Consider the following 16,745-nt stretch of genomic DNA (forward strand, 5'->3'; position numbering starts at 1 on the left):
AATTATTTCGTATGTCATCATACCTTTTACGAAAAAAAAAACTAAATCTATTAATTGTAAAATATAACTGTTATAGGTATTGCTTATTTGGGATTTATATAAATATGAGACGTTTTGTAAATGTAATTTTCACAGTGATATTCAACCCTTCAGACATTATTTTCTTAGCCAAAATGAGTTCGTCCCACAAGTTATTCGTAGGTTCTTTTTTTTTTTTTTTTTATGTTTAGGGTCGTGAAAAATAGTCAATGACATTAACTAGTACATAAGATAGAGTAGATAAATTATGGTTTAGATTTTCCCTAAGATATAAACCTTTATTGGTTGTTTAATTTAAAGGCAAGAAGTTATGTATAGCAGATAACATTTGTTTATCTTTCCAACATCCTGACTTAAAATACTTTTTAGAAATAATTGACGATAATAATGTTACGTGCTTGCTAAACATTGTTCATGTTATGTGTTCAAATCTCTATCTTGTAATTAAATGGTGTCCCTATAGATCCTAGAAACTAATATTGTGGAAAAGGGATGAAAGGGGTCAAATGGAAATCTATCGCGTACGAGAAACAACAATCAAGAAGTGCTAATCCTAAAATATGTTAGTGATTTGAAGATAAAACTTAATAATATCCCATCTTTAGTAAAAATTGGTCTCCTACGAGTCTAACAAAATGTGCGTCAATATTAGATTTCGTGGCATCCACTTTTTGGACAATGTTATGTTTTTTTTCTAGGACTTTGACTTAAATGACCATGCAACTTTCGATTTTGACTCGATTTAGCCACTAAACATCAAATCACGCTAAATTAGACCATGAGTTTTGAAACTTTGTATGTTTTGCTCATTACAAACCTCCTGCATCTGGTTAGCCGTTTCCCCTATCTACGTGGCATCCTATGTGGCATAAGTGGGGTCTCACTAAAGTCGTTTAAATGGTAACGGATAGAAAAAGTGAAAAAACGGTATTGTTTTGCACATTGGTAACTGGTGACGGTGTCTGATCAAGATTAAACGGTGGTTAATCCTAACAACAACCGATGAACAAAATCTTTATACAACATGAATATAAGAATCAAAACTGCAATTTAATTTATTTTAGGACCAAAACCTAAAACAAGAAAGAAAAGAAAAGATGAATTCAAGGACCAAAATTGTAACATACTCTTATTATAATTACTTTCACATACCCTTTCTAGGGGGGGTGTTTGTGATAACTTTTTTTAGCTCTAAAGTCCTTTTTATATAAGAACTTTTTGTAAAAGGTCTTTTTTGAAAAGTTAAGGTTTAAAATGTGTTTGGATGGTAAAAAGACAAAAATTGCTTTTAAGAAGTACAAAAGTCTCAAAAGTCACGTTTTTGTGACTTTTAAAATTTAAAAAGAACTTTTTAACTTAAACAAACATCTTTTGCACTTTTTGACTTTTTTGAAAAGTGAAAAGTCAAAAAGCTGTTTTTAAACAATCCCAAACACAACTATAGAGGAAAGATACCGACCCTACTCAAATTGATCCAAGTTGAAAGAGAAATTAAGGAAAGAATTCTGCCGAAATTGAAGTATAAGCTTGCAAAGTGAAGAGCTTAGAAAGGGCGTCTGCTAAAAGTTTGGTGCTCCTGGGAATTTAAGGTACGTTCCCTAAACTGATAACTTGATGAATTATAAGTTATCAAGAAAGAAATGGAAGCGTTAAGCCGTTAATGAAGTTTTATATAATTTATTAAGTGAATTTTAATTATCATAGAGTTAAAAAATTTCGATTAGGAATGTTAGAAACGTATTTTGACCTACTTTAGTCAAAGTTGTATAGTTTGGGAATTAGTGTAGTTAGATGATCAAATTAAACAGTCTGTGAAGTTAATATGCTGATGTGTATGTTATAAACGAATGGAATTTGGAGGGAAATGAGTCTTATGATGTGTGTATGTGTTGTGGATACAAAAAAGAAAGTGAAACAGGGGGGTGGTCTGTTGTGCGCTGCTGTGTGTTTGTTGAGAAAATCCAAGTATGCTTGCCAGTATTTGAATTTGTGTATTGCTATGTTTGAGCACCAAATACTTAGGAAACTCATTATTGGTACATAACATTATAAGTAGTCATTTACCGATTACCAACCGTGGTGTTTCAAATGGAGTCTGGTTAGTGCTGAAAAGACTCGTTTTGGTGTAAACATAGGCAGAGGATATATCGTTGGGACGTTTTGGTGAGTTCAAGTTAACTTTTGTAAATTGGATACAACTTATAAATTTCATAAAAAATAAGCCTTGTGAAACTAATATGTCCGGGTTGTATGAATTTTGGAAAAATACAAATTAAAAACATGTTAGAGCTTCACCTTGATACGGATTTCAGGTTTCCCGAGACGGTTCACTTTCTTGATTTCTGTCTTTTGATTTTAAACTTCTTCACCCAAGAAGAAAACCTTCAGGACTTTCTCTTTGATTGGTCTCTATTTGTTCGATTTCTCCCTATGATGAATGCTTCTTTTTTTTTTTTTTTTTTTTTTTTGTTATTTTAGTGCTAAGTTGGCTACATTTCTGTAACACTGTTCGCTACTTTTATATATATTTTTTTTCTTACTGCTAGTTGTTACTACTATTTTTTTAATTTGTCAGAACTTTGGAATATTATTATTACTGGTCAGTGAATGCTACTTCTTTATGTTGGATTTTAATCTTCACAGCTTGTTTTAGTAGTAATTTAGTATTTATTTTATTTTAGTGAGTTAAATAAATGGTAGTAGATTGTGATTTGAATGGGTCTTGTAGGACCGAGTATTAGGGAATAGTAGAGAGTTGGGTTTCACCTGGAAAAGAGGGAACGTGGGTTTACTGGTTCCTACTAAAGTTAGTATCACTACTAGAAACATGGGTTTTAGAGACGGAAGTATCCGTCGCTATTCCGTCGCTAAATGTTGTTTGCGATGGATCAGCGACGGATTCACTCCATAGGTAATTAATAGGTGGCTAATTTCTCAGCGAGGGTTTTAGCGACGGAGAGGTTTTTTCTTGCGACAAATGTAGCGACAGAATATCCGTCGCTAAATGTCACTCAATACATTTACTCAGGGCATTAGCGACAAAATTTGATAAAGTCATTCCGTCGCTGTTCTGTCGCAAATTTCCGTGAACAGTTTTTTTTTCCGTAGCAAATCCCTTGCAAAATTCATATACTGATTTTTTTTTTCCGTCGCTGATCTGTCGCAAGCTTTAGACATGGTTTTTTCCATAGCTAATCTCTTGCAAAATTTATACATTAATTTTTTTTTGTTCCGTCGCTGATCCGTCGCAAACTTTAGACATGATATTTTTTTCGTAGCTAATCCCTCGCAAAATTGATGCATTAAAATACTTTTTTTATTCTCACCAATCCGTCGCGAACTTGTAATATCATTTTTTTTATGATTCTAAAAGAAAAAAATACTACAATCATCAAATTTTTATACTAAAAAACATCGAATAACAATACAACCAAACATTACAATACCAAAACTATCAAAGTTTACCAAAGTATCATTCAAAAAACATCCAAAACCAAAACTATCCATATAACATCAAACTCCCAAAGGTTTAACTTCAAAATAACATTTTAGCACCAAGAAATCCAAAGTATGCAAAAGAGGTACAAACAAAAAAAAAAGTTTAACCTTCAAAATAACATTTTAGCACCAAGAAATCCAAAGTATGCATCGGGAAATGAGTTTTCACAAAACATAACTTCAAAATAACATTTTAGCTGCTCTCTTCATTTCATGTCCATCCAATCATCTTCGGTTCTCATTCCTATAAAACATTATTCAAAACAATCAAAAGTATCAAATACAAAAGGTTAACAAGTCATTCAAAAACATCAAATATTAATGGTTAACATCATATTACCTCTAATTTTCAATTTCCCATCATATTTTGCAAGGTTGCATACATCTTCTCCATTGCTTCATATTTTGCATCAATTTGTTGTTGTTTGGCATCTATTGCTGCAGCTTTGGCATCCATTTCCTCACGCATTTGTTGATGTTTAGCTTCCATTTCTGCAGCTTTAGCATCCATTTCCCCACGCATCTCGTTTCGTACACGTTCATAGACAACCTAAAGGACAATGATAGAAAACTTTGTAAGTACAATGCCATGATAGGAAACTTTGTAAGTACAATACCATGATAGAAAACTTTGTAAGTACAATGCCATGATAGGAAACTTTGTAAGTACAATACCATGATAGGAAACTTTGTAAGTACAATGCCATGATAGGAAACTTTGTAAGTACAATGCTATGATAGGAAATTTTTATAAAGTACAAAATTAAACGAACCTCTTGGGATGTTATTGTACTAGATGTTCCTTCCAAAAAGCTCGTTGGATCAGACACAGATCCGAATCCATATATTCTTCATTTCTTGACTCCTCCGGAAACATCACACCATGTTTCATTATCCAAAAGGGGGTGGCAACTAGTATCATCACCAAACTTAGCCACCATAGCACTTTCATAAGCCTCCTATTATAGCAAAAAAAAAATATGAAAAAACATAAACATGAAATAAGGAATGGAATGGTTCATTCCATTCCATTAAATTCATAATCAAGGAATGGAATGAACCACTTCATAAGCCTCCTATTAATTAATACTCAAACCTTACATAAAGTTGATTACTACTTACAAAACACTTGATTACAACTAGGCAGAGGATCAAACATTTAGAGATAATAATTTGTTTCTTTTCTTTTGTAAGTTGATTACTACTTACGAAAGATTTGTTTTCTGTTAATTTGTTGCTTTAACAAAGTTATTAACCCGAGTAGTAGGAAGTTTTGTTTCCTACAAAAGAATTGAAAATACCTTAACTTTAGTTGCCTTTGGTGTAATGTACTCTTGAGTAGACCGTTTAGTGTGCAACCTTGCATAAAGTTCAACTCCTGTAGGAGGGCGTTTAAGTGTTGCTTGCTACAAAATCCATTAGTAATACATTAAAAAACAAAACAAAAACTCAATAGTCTAAGTGGAAACTAAGGTGAGATGCAAACATCTTACCATTCTTTTCTTATGTTGACGAATAGATATAGAACCCCCGGTATGTTTGGAAACAGAGCCATCTTCTAATTTATTTCTGTTATTTTTCCCTGATTGTGATAAACGTTTCCATTTGGATGTGGTCCACGCTTCATTGATCATTTTTTCCCAATACTCCTTTTTTATCCAATTTGGGTGATAGTCCTTTAGCAAATTTAAATCACCTTCTAGTGAGGCATTCACATTTGCAGCTTTGGCAAGTTTTAAAGATTATTCACGTGCTCTTCGCATTATGTCAGGAAATCTTTTCTTCATACAGTCTTCCCATACATTGCGAGCAAGAACATCAATCTCTTCGGGCCAGTCATACAAACCCTACATGTAGATCACGCATACAATTATCTTTTTCATTTTACACCAAGTTTTACTTTGATAAATCATAAAAATAATAAGTACAAACCTTGAAGTGTTCCCACATTGCATCACGATGTTCTTTGTCAACCTTCTTCCATGAGGTCCATGGGCCGTCAAACATCGTCTTCAGTATACATGTGATGGCTCTGATCACTGAAATCTGATCCGTAAATCTTGCAAAAAATAAATAATTAAAAAAATTAGCATTAGTATTATCATTAACAAGTAAATTCATTTTCATAAACAATTGTAAAATTAACATTAGTACTCGCTTTCAGAATCGACTTCAATGAACTTCCTTTTTGATGGGTTACTTGGAACTTGTTCCAAGATGTTTGATCCTCTAACTGAAGAAGAAGGTTGACTTTCTGCATTATCGTGTGATTGAGATGCATTTCTATCTCCAGCATCACGACCACCAATGTGACTACCACTGCGACCACCACCACGGGCTCCTCGTGGCGCCATTAGTCAAAAGATAACCCTTAAAATCAAGAATTAATAAACTATTTGTTAGAACAAGTATGTATTATAATAGAAAATTATAGAAGTAAGAGAAGGTAACATGCTATAATACACAAATAAATGAAAGTGCAATGTATATAGAAAAAGAAAACGATCATTTTAGCTAAAAAGTTATTGATAAGGTCCATTAGGCAATATATAGTTCCAAATACATTGTTTCATTCTACATTTTTAGTAATTACTCATCATCAGAATTATCATCACATATGTTGTCTTCATCTTCAATATCATCTTGGGATGAATCATCCAAGTTATCATCAACTTCTTCATCCTCTTCTCTCTCAATGTCATTGTCATTAACTTCTTCTATTTCTCCTTCAATTACATGAGAAAGGGGTCCTGCCACCTCATTTGCACCGCTACTTGTAGAAGGTAAAGTCGCTTCACTTTCTTGAAAGAATTGGTCCTCTTCATCCTCATCATCATCTTCTTCAATAACACATTGTCGTAGATCATATACACCCCTTGGTTTCGTCTTGACGACAGCCCACCAATCTTTCAAATCCTTCATTGCAGGATATGGTGCATAATACACTTGTTCTGCTTGTGACGCTAGGATAAACGGATCTTCATTTCTTAGCCTTGATTTGTATTTAATATCAACCAAATTATGCTTTCGATCCACACGTACCCCTTCAGTAGGGTTAAACCATATACACTTGAACAATACTACGACGCAACGCCCTATGCCTTGATATTCTACTTCCAAGACCTCATCCAACAACCCATAATAGTCACACTCAGTCTCATTGTAACAAGTCCCTCTTACACATACACCACTATTGTGTGTGACCCGTCCATCACCATATTTTTCAGTATGAAACTTGTAACCATTGACAAAGTATCCTTTATAGGACCTAACATGTCGTAATGGTCCTCGTGCAAGGCATTTCAGATGTTGACTACTGATATCATTTGATTGTTGAAAAACCTACATTGATAAATTCATTTGTTAACTAATTCACGGGGGAAGACACTTTGGTAATACAAATTTTTCTCGTATCATACTCACATGATCTTTAAACCACTTAGCAAAATGTTGATCCCTAAACCTTTCAAATGCTCCATCATCCATATCAGGTTGGCTTTGGATCACATAATTTTCAAACAACCTTAAAAAATAACAAACATTTTAGAGATTCACGACATCAAGGAAAAATAGATAACTTGACATACCTTAAAAAAGGTAGAACCTCAACACAATTGATCAAGATGTAATTATGAGCAATACGCATCTCATCATCTGTCAAAGGCCTCCGTTGACCACTTTTTTCGAATAATCTTCGAGATGGAACTTTGAAAATGCTTAATCGAGAGTCGACCATGGTATAACTAGGAATGTCTGGGGCAAAATTACGCGACTCACGATTCAACCGGGTTTCAATTGTAGGCAAAAAGTATTGTGAGCAAAAAGTCGATATTTCTCCAATCATGTAAGCCTCAACAATGGACCCCTCAACCTTCGCATGGTTTTTTATCTTTCTTTTCATTGATCCCAACTTCCTAAAAAGATGTTGGAAAAGGCTTATTAGAAATTCCATAGGTTTTATGGTAGAATCTTTTTTATGGTAAAAAATATACCTTTCATAAAGATACATCCACCTATATTGAACCGGACCACCAAGCATAGCTTCTCGAGCTAAGTGGATAACAAGATGCTCCATTGAGTCAAAGAATCCAGGTGAAAATATTTTTTCTAACTTGCAAATGGTTTCAACAATAGTAGTTTGCAAGCGTTGTAAGTCATCTACGCGTAACACCCTTGAACATATTACACGAAAGAATGTACACAACTCTGTAATTGCATCCCATGTTGAATTTGGCACCATACCTCTTAGAGAAATAGGCAACAATCTTTGAAGAAATACATGGCACTCGTGACTCTTGAATTTGTAAAAGCTATTATCATCTACATTAACGCACCCCCCCCCCCAAGTTTGAGGCGTATCCGTCCGGGAATTTAAGTTTAATCAACCATTGGCATATTTTAGCTACTTGTTCTTTGCTCAAAGCAAACGATACTCTCTTTTTCATATCCTTATTTCCCTTCTTCCATGTATGCCATTGCACTCGATTGCAATACATTTCTATATCTTTTCTTGCATTCATGTTGTCTTTGCTTTTTGGAGTGTCCATCACGGTGTTGAAAAGATTTTCAAACACATTTGTCTCAATGTGCATGGGATCAAGGTTGTGTCGTATTAACAACTTCCGCCAATATGGTAGCTCCCAAAAGATGCTCCTCTTAACCCAATTATGAGTAATCCCGAAACCAGGCAATTTTGCATTCTTTGCTCTAAAAGGTTTGCCTTCATAAACAGTTGGAAAGTGTCGTACTTGCTCCCAAATCTGATCACCGGTTAATATTGGTGGGGGGCTAGATCTCTCAACCTTATTAGCCAGAAATCCTGTTTTGTCACCCCTATATGTGTGTTGTTCAGGTAAAAATTATTTTCGATGGCAGTCAAACCAACATGGTTTACTACCATGGTGTAACCGAAACGACCCCGACTCACCCATACAATACGGACATGCTAACTTGCCATGTGTGCTCCATCCCGATAACATTGCATAAGCAGGAAAGTCACTAACTGTCCAAAGAAGTATAGCTTTCATTGTGAAATTGCATTTAGTCGAAGCATCATAAGTGACAACACCGTCTGTATATAGCATCTTTAACTCGTCAATTAGCGGCCTGAGAAACACATCTATATTTTGACCTGGGCTCTTTTTTCCAGGAATAACTATGCTTAACTGAATATATGGTTCTTTTAAGCACATCCAAGGAGGCAAGTTATAAATTGAAAGGAAAACAGGCCAACATGAATACGGGGTTGTATTTGAGTTATTTGGACTGAACCCATCGGTCCATAGCCCAAGGCGAACATTCCGTGGTTCACTTGAAAATTCTTGATGCATTGAGTCGAAATGCTTCCAAGCCTCACCATCACTTGGATGGACCATCAAACCCGGTTCTGTTTGATGTTCATAGTGCCATGTCATTTTCTTTGCCGTCTTTTTTGTCAAATACAACCTTTGGAGTCTAGGAGCAATCGGCAAGTACCTCATAACCAGATAAGGCAGTCTGTCACTCTTGTACCGATCATGATCACACACTCGACACTTAGTCAAATCAGAATCTGCCCCATAGAATATCATGCAATGGTTTTTGCAAGCATGGATCTTTTTTTATGGGAGTCTAATTATTTTCAAAAGCTTCTTCGTCTCATAGAAGTTCTCAACTAGTTTCTCACCTTTGGGTAGCATCCGCTTAATTATAGGAAGTATGTGATCATAGGCAGCCTCAGATATATTGTATTCTGACTTCCAATGCAACAACTCTGTTGCAGCTTGTAATTTTGAATAATTTTCACATCCATCCCACAAAGGTTCATCAGCGTCTTCCAACATATCATAGAACCCCTTGGCAGTTGGATTCGGGAATTCCTCCATTACATTCATCAACATTTGTGTACACCCATTAACATCATCATCATCATCATCTTCCATTGGATCCTGCATCGGATTAGAAGATTCTTCCTCATGCTGAGATATCGTATTTCTTTCACCATGTGCCCACCAAGTTGTGTAATTAGGAGTGAAACCGTTTTGTAACAAGTGAAGCTCTACATCACCTCTTGTTTTATAATACATGTTCTTGCATTTAGAACAAGGACATCTAATATAATCCCCATCAACGGTTGCTTCATTAGAAAAAGCAACATCCAGAAATCCTTTGACGGATGCATGATATGTTGTGCTAAGATACCCATGATCTAACCTTTTGTACATCCAGTCTCTATCACTACATGTTGACATAATGACTAGCTACAACCAAATATATAACTACTATTTAGAAATTAGATAATGCAATCATATCCACATTACTAAAAGCATCCTTGGAAACTACAATTATACTATATGAAATACTTATTTTTATTATAACTATGCAATCATATTCCAAAAACTATAGCGACTAAAATAGTAATTTTGGAAAATTAAAACTACAGGGACAAGAATTGTAATTCCTGCAAACTAAAAGCTTCAGGGACCAAAAAGATAATTCTGGAAAACTAGAACTATAGGGACCAAAAGTGTCTTGCTTATTTCCCTCTTTCATAGTGACCAAAATGGTAATTCCAGAAATTTAAAACTTCAGGGACCAGAAATTTAACTTTTGCAAATTAAAAACTACAGGGACTAAAAATGTAATTTTGTAAAAATAAACTACAAGGACCAGAAATGTAATTCCCGCAAACTAAAAACTTTAGGGACCAAAAATATAATTCTGGAAAACTAAAACTATAGGAACCAAAAGTGTCTTTTGCTTATTTCCCACTTTCATAGTGACCAAAAGTGTAATTCCTGAAATTTAAAGCTACAGGTACTAAAAATATAATTCCAGAATATTAAAACTACAGGGACCTAAAGTGTCATTTGCATATCTTTTGTTATCTAATGTAATACTATACAATCTTTTCAAAAAAAATAATTTTTTATATATTTTAATTTCTTGTACCTAATTTTTTTTAGTTAATGTTGTTATACAGATGTTATATCAAGTTGTATGATTTTCCTCCGACATCATCAACCGAAGAAAATGATGAGCTGGCAAAAATGCCTGCTTCACAAAAGAAGAAACTGAGGCAAAAACAGAGGAAGGCTGAAGCAAGGGCAAAAAAGGTATATTTTGTTTTTCATGTGATTTTACGGTTTTGCCCTTGTGCATGACATATATATATATATATATATATATATATGTTTTAATGGTTGTTCAGGAGGCGGAAGTGAAGAATGAGGAAGCTAATGTTGGTGTTTCCAAATATGGGAAAAGAAATGTTAAGACGGTTGATCCGGATCCAAATGGAGAGAAATTATTGCAGGTTTTTACTAATATCATTTATTCATATTAAAATATTATATATGTATATTGATATAAGGTTTTGTACAACTAGATGCTTGGTATGTGTCATATTTTTATTTTGCATCATAAAATTTTATATTTTATTCAACAAAAAGATGAAAACAACAAAGCCTTGTCCTCAAAGAAGATTCCAGAAGCTTCTACAGATGGAGGTGTAGCAAAAGACCAAAATGCCCCTAATGTTACTAAAGTAAAAACCCAAAAAATGACAACAAAGATTAAGAATCATTTAGTGAATCGGACTCAAGCTCAGAATCAGAATCATTTGGCAGGTCTTTGAAAAGTCAAAAAAAGATTAAAAACATGAAGAAAAATGTGCACCTGGAACAATATTTGGGTACACCTGGAACAATATTTGGGGATAACAGTGATGATAGTTCTGCTGATGATAATGCAATCATAAATTCAGATTCCAGCACACGAACTCCATCAAGAAATCCATCATCATCAGGGGAAAGTGATTCCAGCATTGACTCCAGAAGATATGGTAATTGGATTTATTTATTTTCTTCACTAATTTTAATTTATGCCACATAAAAAAGCATTGATTTTTATAATTTGAATTTGTATCAGAAGTGAAAAAAAATGAAGGTGGTGGAAACAACAACATGAACTCACAGTAAGTTTGGTGATATATCCCAAACACTCCCCTGTCTTCTCATTTTCAAAGGGTATTTAAGACATTTGACAAATTGTCAAACTCAAACACTTTCCCTGTATATTAACACAATATTAATAGGTTGGTTGGTAAAACCTCATAGGAAAAGGTAATCGAAAGACATCACTTATTGACAGAGGGTAAATTGGTCATTTATTTTATTCAAACAATTCATTCAGTCCAAAAAAGAAACAAAACATTTTAAGCTAACTGTTATAGAATCCCAAATTGTTAACAAAAAAATGTTAACAAAAAATGTAATAAAATTGTTAACAAAAAAATGTAAGATCACATACCATGAAATCTTGAAATAGAATTATAATATTAAAAAATACTTCTACCTACTTTTGTAAAGTAAAAATTAATAAATTAAAGTTTTGAAATTTTTTAAAAACACAAGTGGAAGTGGTATTATTAAAGAATATATATACAAATAAAACTAATTCATAATTGTGAATTTATTTATAACATATCATATTCCATTCCTTTGTTGCAAACAAAACACTATCTTGGAATTGAAATGAAGCTAATTAATTATGTGAAAATGGTTTTTCAGATTTTTGGGATTCAAGAAGACAATTCTATTGGATAAGAGACTTTTGGTGGATTTAATAGACAAATACACAAATGGAATTTTAAATTGGGATGAATTTTCCATTTCCGTAAAACAAGTTCATCAAGAAAGATTGGGAAATCCCACAAAAAGATTGGTTATTTCAAATAAACCCAAAGAAGAAGATTACTTTTATGCCAATCCAGAAGAGTGTTTGCAAACATCAGAATCAGATGATGAACATGTGAGCATCCTATAACAAGTCTTTCGGGGGGTATTTTGGTAATTTTCTATGAAGTAGAAGAAGAAGATTATGATTCTGTGCCCTTGAGAGGATCTGTGAAAATGTGTGGATGCAAGGGCATAAGATGAAACATGGTTTGATGAGAGATAGATGCATGAAGATGAGAGTGTTGGCTTCAAAATCTGTATATGCTGCTGCTGCTCCTGTGACAAGTACCACTGGCCTTAACATGGCTCCAAGTGAAGCAGCAACTGGCAGTAGAAGTCAGCATCATGATTCAAGACCACATCAACTTCAAGACCTCATAAGGGAATAGGACTTATCAGAGAGACCACATCAACTTCAAGACCTCAAAAGGGAATAGGACTTATCAGAGAGACCACCTCCTAAATATGAAAGAGAATTGGGGAAAACCTAAAGGTATTGGCTACTGGTGTTCCTGAATCCTTAAATTCTCATAAATTGGATGACAAACTATGATGAATCAAGCCCTAAATCAAGTTTTAATTCTAACTTTCAAGGTGATTCATGTATATAATGCTGAGAGATAAGAGGGACATCGATTGAAAAAGAAAAAATGAGAAATTAAACCCTAACAAAGTATATTGTGCAATTGAACTAAAACTAACCTAAGAGGGATGAGATTTACCTGAATCGGAAAGTTAACGAAGAATACTTTAAGCTTTAAAAATGTGGAGGTTGCCGGAATCGGGTGAGTAGTGCCGTCATCTATTCAAACAGAGATTGTGAGATGGAATTGGGTTAACAGATTGAAGGGAACTTCTATGCCGTCATCTGTTCAAAAATCATGTCCAGAGTCCAGAGTGATAAAGCTGGAGGGAAGGAAACGCGTACCAGAATTTTCAATGCATTTCGTGAAGATGGAACTGGGTTGTGCCAATTTCAGCTAGAGATTGGCGATAGAAAAAACAAAACGCACATACCCAAAATATAGTTTCCGTCGACGTTCTCTCGCTAAACGCGTACCAGCTGGCGCAATTTTTTTATCCCTCGTTGAACCCTAGCTAAGGCCCTTCATTTTTCGACTGATTAGCAAGGGATAGTGGTGCATCGATAAATACTTGCGAGATCCGTAGCTGATCCCTCGGTAAATCCTCACTAATATTCCACATGTTAAATAAATAAAATAACTATCAAAAACATGGTAGATCTGTTGTAATTCCCTAGCTATAAGTCTAAATTTTGCTAGAGAACAAATCCGTAGCAAAATCCAGCTGAAACTCAAGTTTCTAGTAGTGTATGTATTGGCTATATAAATAGTCACCTATTACTTGAATGAATGCAGCAGTACTTTCTCTTTAAAAGCTTTATTTTTTGTTTGTCTTCTTTTCATCCCAAAAGCACATAAAGAAGGGCCTGATATTCCAACACTTTAATCTGCTTCATTCCACCTTAAGGCTTATGCCTCGGTTCTGTTGGGATTAATCAGGTTTAATTCGTAGGTTCACATGCATGGCTGCTAGCTTAATAAGTTTATGGTTTTTAGTTAATAGTTTATTTTGGTTTATTTTATTTAAAGATTGAATAAAGAAAAGTGGGTAGAGGGGTTTGACTGCTTCATGATGTGTAAGTTGGAGTCAGAGCACCTTGGGTATAAGAAGAAGTCATCCAATTGTACCTAGTCTTTAGGATTAGAATAGTATTTTAATTACATTGTTTTTTTTCCGTGATGTATGCATGTAAGCCTATATATAGGCTTTCTCTAATATGAGTAAAGGTAAGCTTTCTTCCTCCAATTTTTTAAGTACATCTCTTTTACACTTCAGATTATAAAGTCTTTATTCTCTTCTGCAAGTTCATGAATATTTTCATTACATACGAGAGTTTTGAGTGTGATATTTGAGACTTCCTAAACCTACAGGTTTGCCTGGAGGCTAAGGGAAAATTTCTGAGAGGCATGTTTCCATAATTTAAACCCTATTATATATATATATATATATATATATATATATATATATATATATATATATATATATATATATATATATATAAAAGCTAGCCATTCCTTATGAATAGTAAATTTTGTGGCTTTAGGTTTTTGCCACAAATGTTTAGTGAATTTAACACTTTTCATCCTTGAAGTGAAAACTTTTACATTTTTGTGTTTTGATTAACTTTTTGTCTTTAGGTTTTTGCCACAAATGTTTGGTGAATTTGACACAAATCTGTAGCGACATTGACACTTTTCGTCCTTGTAATAAAAACTTTTACATTTTGGCGTTTTTGCCATTAGGTTTTTGCCACAAATGTTTGGTGAATTTGACACTTTTCATCCTTGAAGTCAAAACTTTTACATTTTTGTGTTTTGATTAAGTTTTTGTGCCTTTAGGTTTTTGCCACAAATCTTTAGCGACTTTGACACTTTTTGTCCTTGCAGTAAAAACTTTTACATTTCGGTGTTTTTCCCACAAATTTTTAGTGATTTTGACACTTTTCATCTTTGCAGTCAAAACTTCTACATTTTGACATAAAAAAACACAAAAAACCTCCTTTAGACTTTTACCACCATATTTTTCCAACTTTAGCAACTTTCACACTATTGCCACAACTTTTTGGATTTTGTCCACCAGTGTCCATTCTTTTGGTTGTACACTTTTGGCATCTAATTTTAGGGGTTGTCGACTTTCTTCCCTATTTGTGGCGATTTACACTTTCAGCACATATCTTTTAAAGTTGTCGATTAATAACAAGAAAGTTTTATGTATTATTGAGATATAACAAAAAAATAATAATAATAAAAAAGAAAATTACGGTTTAAATTCGTTTCACGTTTTCAAGGATAATATATATATATATATATATATATATATATATATATATATATATATATATATATATATATATATATATATATAATACTCAACAAGTCTACGTATCCAATTTACAACATGCCCATATATTCAAATAATTCTACTGAGATCCATTATAACAAAGTAGAGAAAGCATATTATCAAACAAGAACTGGTCCGGGGCAACGCCCGAGTTTTTTTCTAGTTGATATATTAAAGTTAGATATTGTTATTTAATTGAACGAACATGTGACTTGATTATAAAATCCAATTTGTGGAAAATACAGATTGAAAAAATGAGGAGACATTAGATTGTATTGGTTAGGAAACTACTTCAGACGACAATGCTTAATGAGAATCTAAAGATGAGACAAAATGAGATGTAATCCTGAGTTGTTTACCATGACAAAATGAGATGTACTGCTATTGATATATTAAAGTCAAAACAACATCAGTAGTAAAAACTTAGGGGCGTGCGATTCTTTTGGAATAATCATCGCATTAAGTCTTTCACCACCATCGTTCGAGGGACTCTATAAAACTATTCTATTTTTTATTACGAAGTCTTTTGATTTTTAATTTTGATTCTTATTTTCTGATTTCAATCTTTCTTTATGTTGGTGATTTGTTATCATCAATGTTATTTAAGTGTAATGAGATTAATTTGTTAACAAAAAGTGACTTGATAAATATTAAACAAGTAAGGAAGGTGTGGAGTACACACTTATTTAAGTTTAATTAAGTTTCAAAATACACTGTCATTTATGGCGAAGCCCCTGAACGAACGGGGGTCTGGAGGTAGCACCCCTGGGAGCGGGGTCCAAGCGGCGGCAGCCCCTGTGGGGTCCAATGAGCAGAGCCCCTGGCGTGGAAATTTTTTATATAGGTTATGTTACTATATAAAAATGCATAAGAAATCTGGTTTTTTGAGAATTGACCCAATTTTGACTTTATCCAAATACCTATTTTTATGACCGTTTTTGGTGGTTTATGACAGTTTGAAACTGTCATATGATAGTTTTCGAACAGAGATCTTAAAATCGGTTTTTGGTCTCCTTTTCTGATACATACGAAACATCATCAAAACACTCTATGATCTTGTCTCTCTAAGTCTTATCCGATTAAAGAAGATTGGGAGTACCACCCAAATATTTTAATCTAAAAGTGTTTAGCATGATTCTCCGAATTTCCAAGTCTTTCTATACCCCAAATTTCTAACACTTTATACATCAATTTTGATGATCTGATTTGATTTATGATTTGACTTAATCTAATTCTGATTCATGTAAATTGTAAGATTCGTTATTGTTTTTCACTTCTTTCATGTTAGTTTTTTTTGATAAAAAGCTAATATATATAAGTTTCATGTAATCTACAAAAAAGTAGAAAGAATATATATATATATATATATATATATATATATATATATATATATATATATATATATATATATATATATATATATATATATACTTTCTACTTTTTTGTACATAACATGAAACTTGAACATCACAAGTTTACCCTTGTTGGAATCTCTCCCTCTTTATCTCTCTCTCTTTATATATATATATATATATATATATATATATATATATATATATATATATA

General features: G+C 33.3%; 4 protein-coding genes across 6 annotated transcripts; 1 reads left to right on the forward strand and 3 right to left on the reverse strand.

Annotated features, from left to right (window-relative positions):
* Window positions 1-273: 273 nt before the first annotated feature.
* Window positions 274-13,000, forward strand: LOC145132936 (uncharacterized). 3 transcript variants are annotated; one of them, XM_079067887.1, is made up of 6 exons: window positions 274-1,628; window positions 10,499-10,631; window positions 10,727-10,831; window positions 11,145-11,359; window positions 11,446-11,491; window positions 12,087-13,000. In XM_079067887.1, the coding sequence occupies exons 3-6, from the start codon at window positions 10,743-10,745 to the stop codon at window positions 12,340-12,342; spliced, it is 606 nt and encodes a 201-aa protein (XP_078924013.1). In that variant the 5' UTR covers window positions 274-1,628; window positions 10,499-10,631; window positions 10,727-10,742; the 3' UTR covers window positions 12,343-13,000. The 3 variants fall into 3 exon arrangements, with proteins under 3 accessions (XP_078924013.1, XP_078924014.1, XP_078924015.1); XM_079067888.1 differs by having other exon boundaries at window positions 11,449-11,491; XM_079067889.1 differs by lacking the exons at window positions 274-1,628; window positions 10,499-10,631; window positions 10,727-10,831 and adding an exon at window positions 10,850-11,062.
* Window positions 3,515-5,683, reverse strand: LOC145132938 (uncharacterized). The gene is made up of 6 exons (XM_079067890.1): window positions 5,470-5,683; window positions 5,031-5,384; window positions 4,839-4,943; window positions 4,311-4,496; window positions 3,878-4,087; window positions 3,515-3,781 (listed from the first exon to the last, which is right to left on the reverse strand). Exons 2-4 carry the CDS (start codon window positions 5,169-5,171, stop codon window positions 4,389-4,391), a joined length of 354 nt encoding a protein of 117 aa, XP_078924016.1. The 5' UTR covers window positions 5,172-5,384; window positions 5,470-5,683; the 3' UTR covers window positions 3,515-3,781; window positions 3,878-4,087; window positions 4,311-4,388.
* Window positions 6,046-11,279, reverse strand: LOC145132935 (uncharacterized). The gene is made up of 5 exons (XM_079067886.1): window positions 11,194-11,279; window positions 7,530-9,776; window positions 7,125-7,451; window positions 6,961-7,060; window positions 6,046-6,879 (listed from the first exon to the last, which is right to left on the reverse strand). Exons 2-5 carry the CDS (start codon window positions 7,775-7,777, stop codon window positions 6,127-6,129), a joined length of 1,428 nt encoding a protein of 475 aa, XP_078924012.1. The 5' UTR covers window positions 7,778-9,776; window positions 11,194-11,279; the 3' UTR covers window positions 6,046-6,126.
* On the reverse strand, window positions 7,863-9,767 carry LOC145130561 (uncharacterized). The gene is made up of 3 exons (XM_079065339.1): window positions 9,203-9,767; window positions 8,465-9,088; window positions 7,863-8,356 (listed from the first exon to the last, which is right to left on the reverse strand). The coding sequence occupies exons 1-3, from the start codon at window positions 9,765-9,767 to the stop codon at window positions 7,863-7,865; spliced, it is 1,683 nt and encodes a 560-aa protein (XP_078921465.1).
* Window positions 13,001-16,745: the final 3,745 nt, after the last annotated feature.

Source organism: Lactuca virosa, chromosome 8 (genome assembly GCF_052849685.1).
Source record: "Lactuca virosa cultivar CGN04683 chromosome 8, Lactuca_virosa_CGN04683_v6, whole genome shotgun sequence".
NCBI classification, from domain to species: Eukaryota; Viridiplantae; Streptophyta; class Magnoliopsida; order Asterales; family Asteraceae; genus Lactuca; species Lactuca virosa.

What these genes read in the sequence shown, in the direction of transcription:
- LOC145132938 (XM_079067890.1), bottom strand. Translation starts at nt 5,171, where the DNA reads ATGATCAATGAAGCGTGGACCACATCCAAATGGAAACGTTTATCACAA. An exon ending in GTCAACATAAGAAAAGAATG is followed by an intron (nt 4,944 to 5,030) that starts GTAAGATGTTTG and finishes TGGATTTTGTAG; the next exon opens with CAAGCAACACTTAAACGCCC. An exon ending in CAAAGGCAACTAAAGTTAAG is followed by an intron (nt 4,497 to 4,838) that starts GTATTTTCAATT and finishes TTGCTATAATAG; the next exon opens with GAGGCTTATGAAAGTGCTAT.
- LOC145132935 (XM_079067886.1), bottom strand. Translation starts at nt 7,777, where the DNA reads ATGGTGCCAAATTCAACATGGGATGCAATTACAGAGTTGTGTACATTC. An exon ending in TGGATGTATCTTTATGAAAG is followed by an intron (nt 7,452 to 7,529) that starts GTATATTTTTTA and finishes ACATCTTTTTAG; the next exon opens with GAAGTTGGGATCAATGAAAA. An exon ending in GAGGTTCTACCTTTTTTAAG is followed by an intron (nt 7,061 to 7,124) that starts GTATGTCAAGTT and finishes TTATTTTTTAAG; the next exon opens with GTTGTTTGAAAATTATGTGA.
- LOC145130561 (XM_079065339.1), bottom strand. Translation starts at nt 9,767, where the DNA reads ATGTCAACATGTAGTGATAGAGACTGGATGTACAAAAGGTTAGATCAT. An exon ending in TAAGCGGATGCTACCCAAAG is followed by an intron (nt 9,089 to 9,202) that starts GTGAGAAACTAG and finishes TCTATGGGGCAG; the next exon opens with ATTCTGATTTGACTAAGTGT. An exon ending in AGCATGTCCGTATTGTATGG is followed by an intron (nt 8,357 to 8,464) that starts GTGAGTCGGGGT and finishes GTGACAAAACAG; the next exon opens with GATTTCTGGCTAATAAGGTT.
- LOC145132936 (XM_079067887.1), top strand. Translation starts at nt 10,743, where the DNA reads ATGAGGAAGCTAATGTTGGTGTTTCCAAATATGGGAAAAGAAATGTTA. An exon ending in ATGGAGAGAAATTATTGCAG is followed by an intron (nt 10,832 to 11,144) that starts GTTTTTACTAAT and finishes ATCATTTGGCAG; the next exon opens with GTCTTTGAAAAGTCAAAAAA. An exon ending in AACAACAACATGAACTCACA is followed by an intron (nt 11,492 to 12,086) that starts GTAAGTTTGGTG and finishes ATGGTTTTTCAG; the next exon opens with ATTTTTGGGATTCAAGAAGA.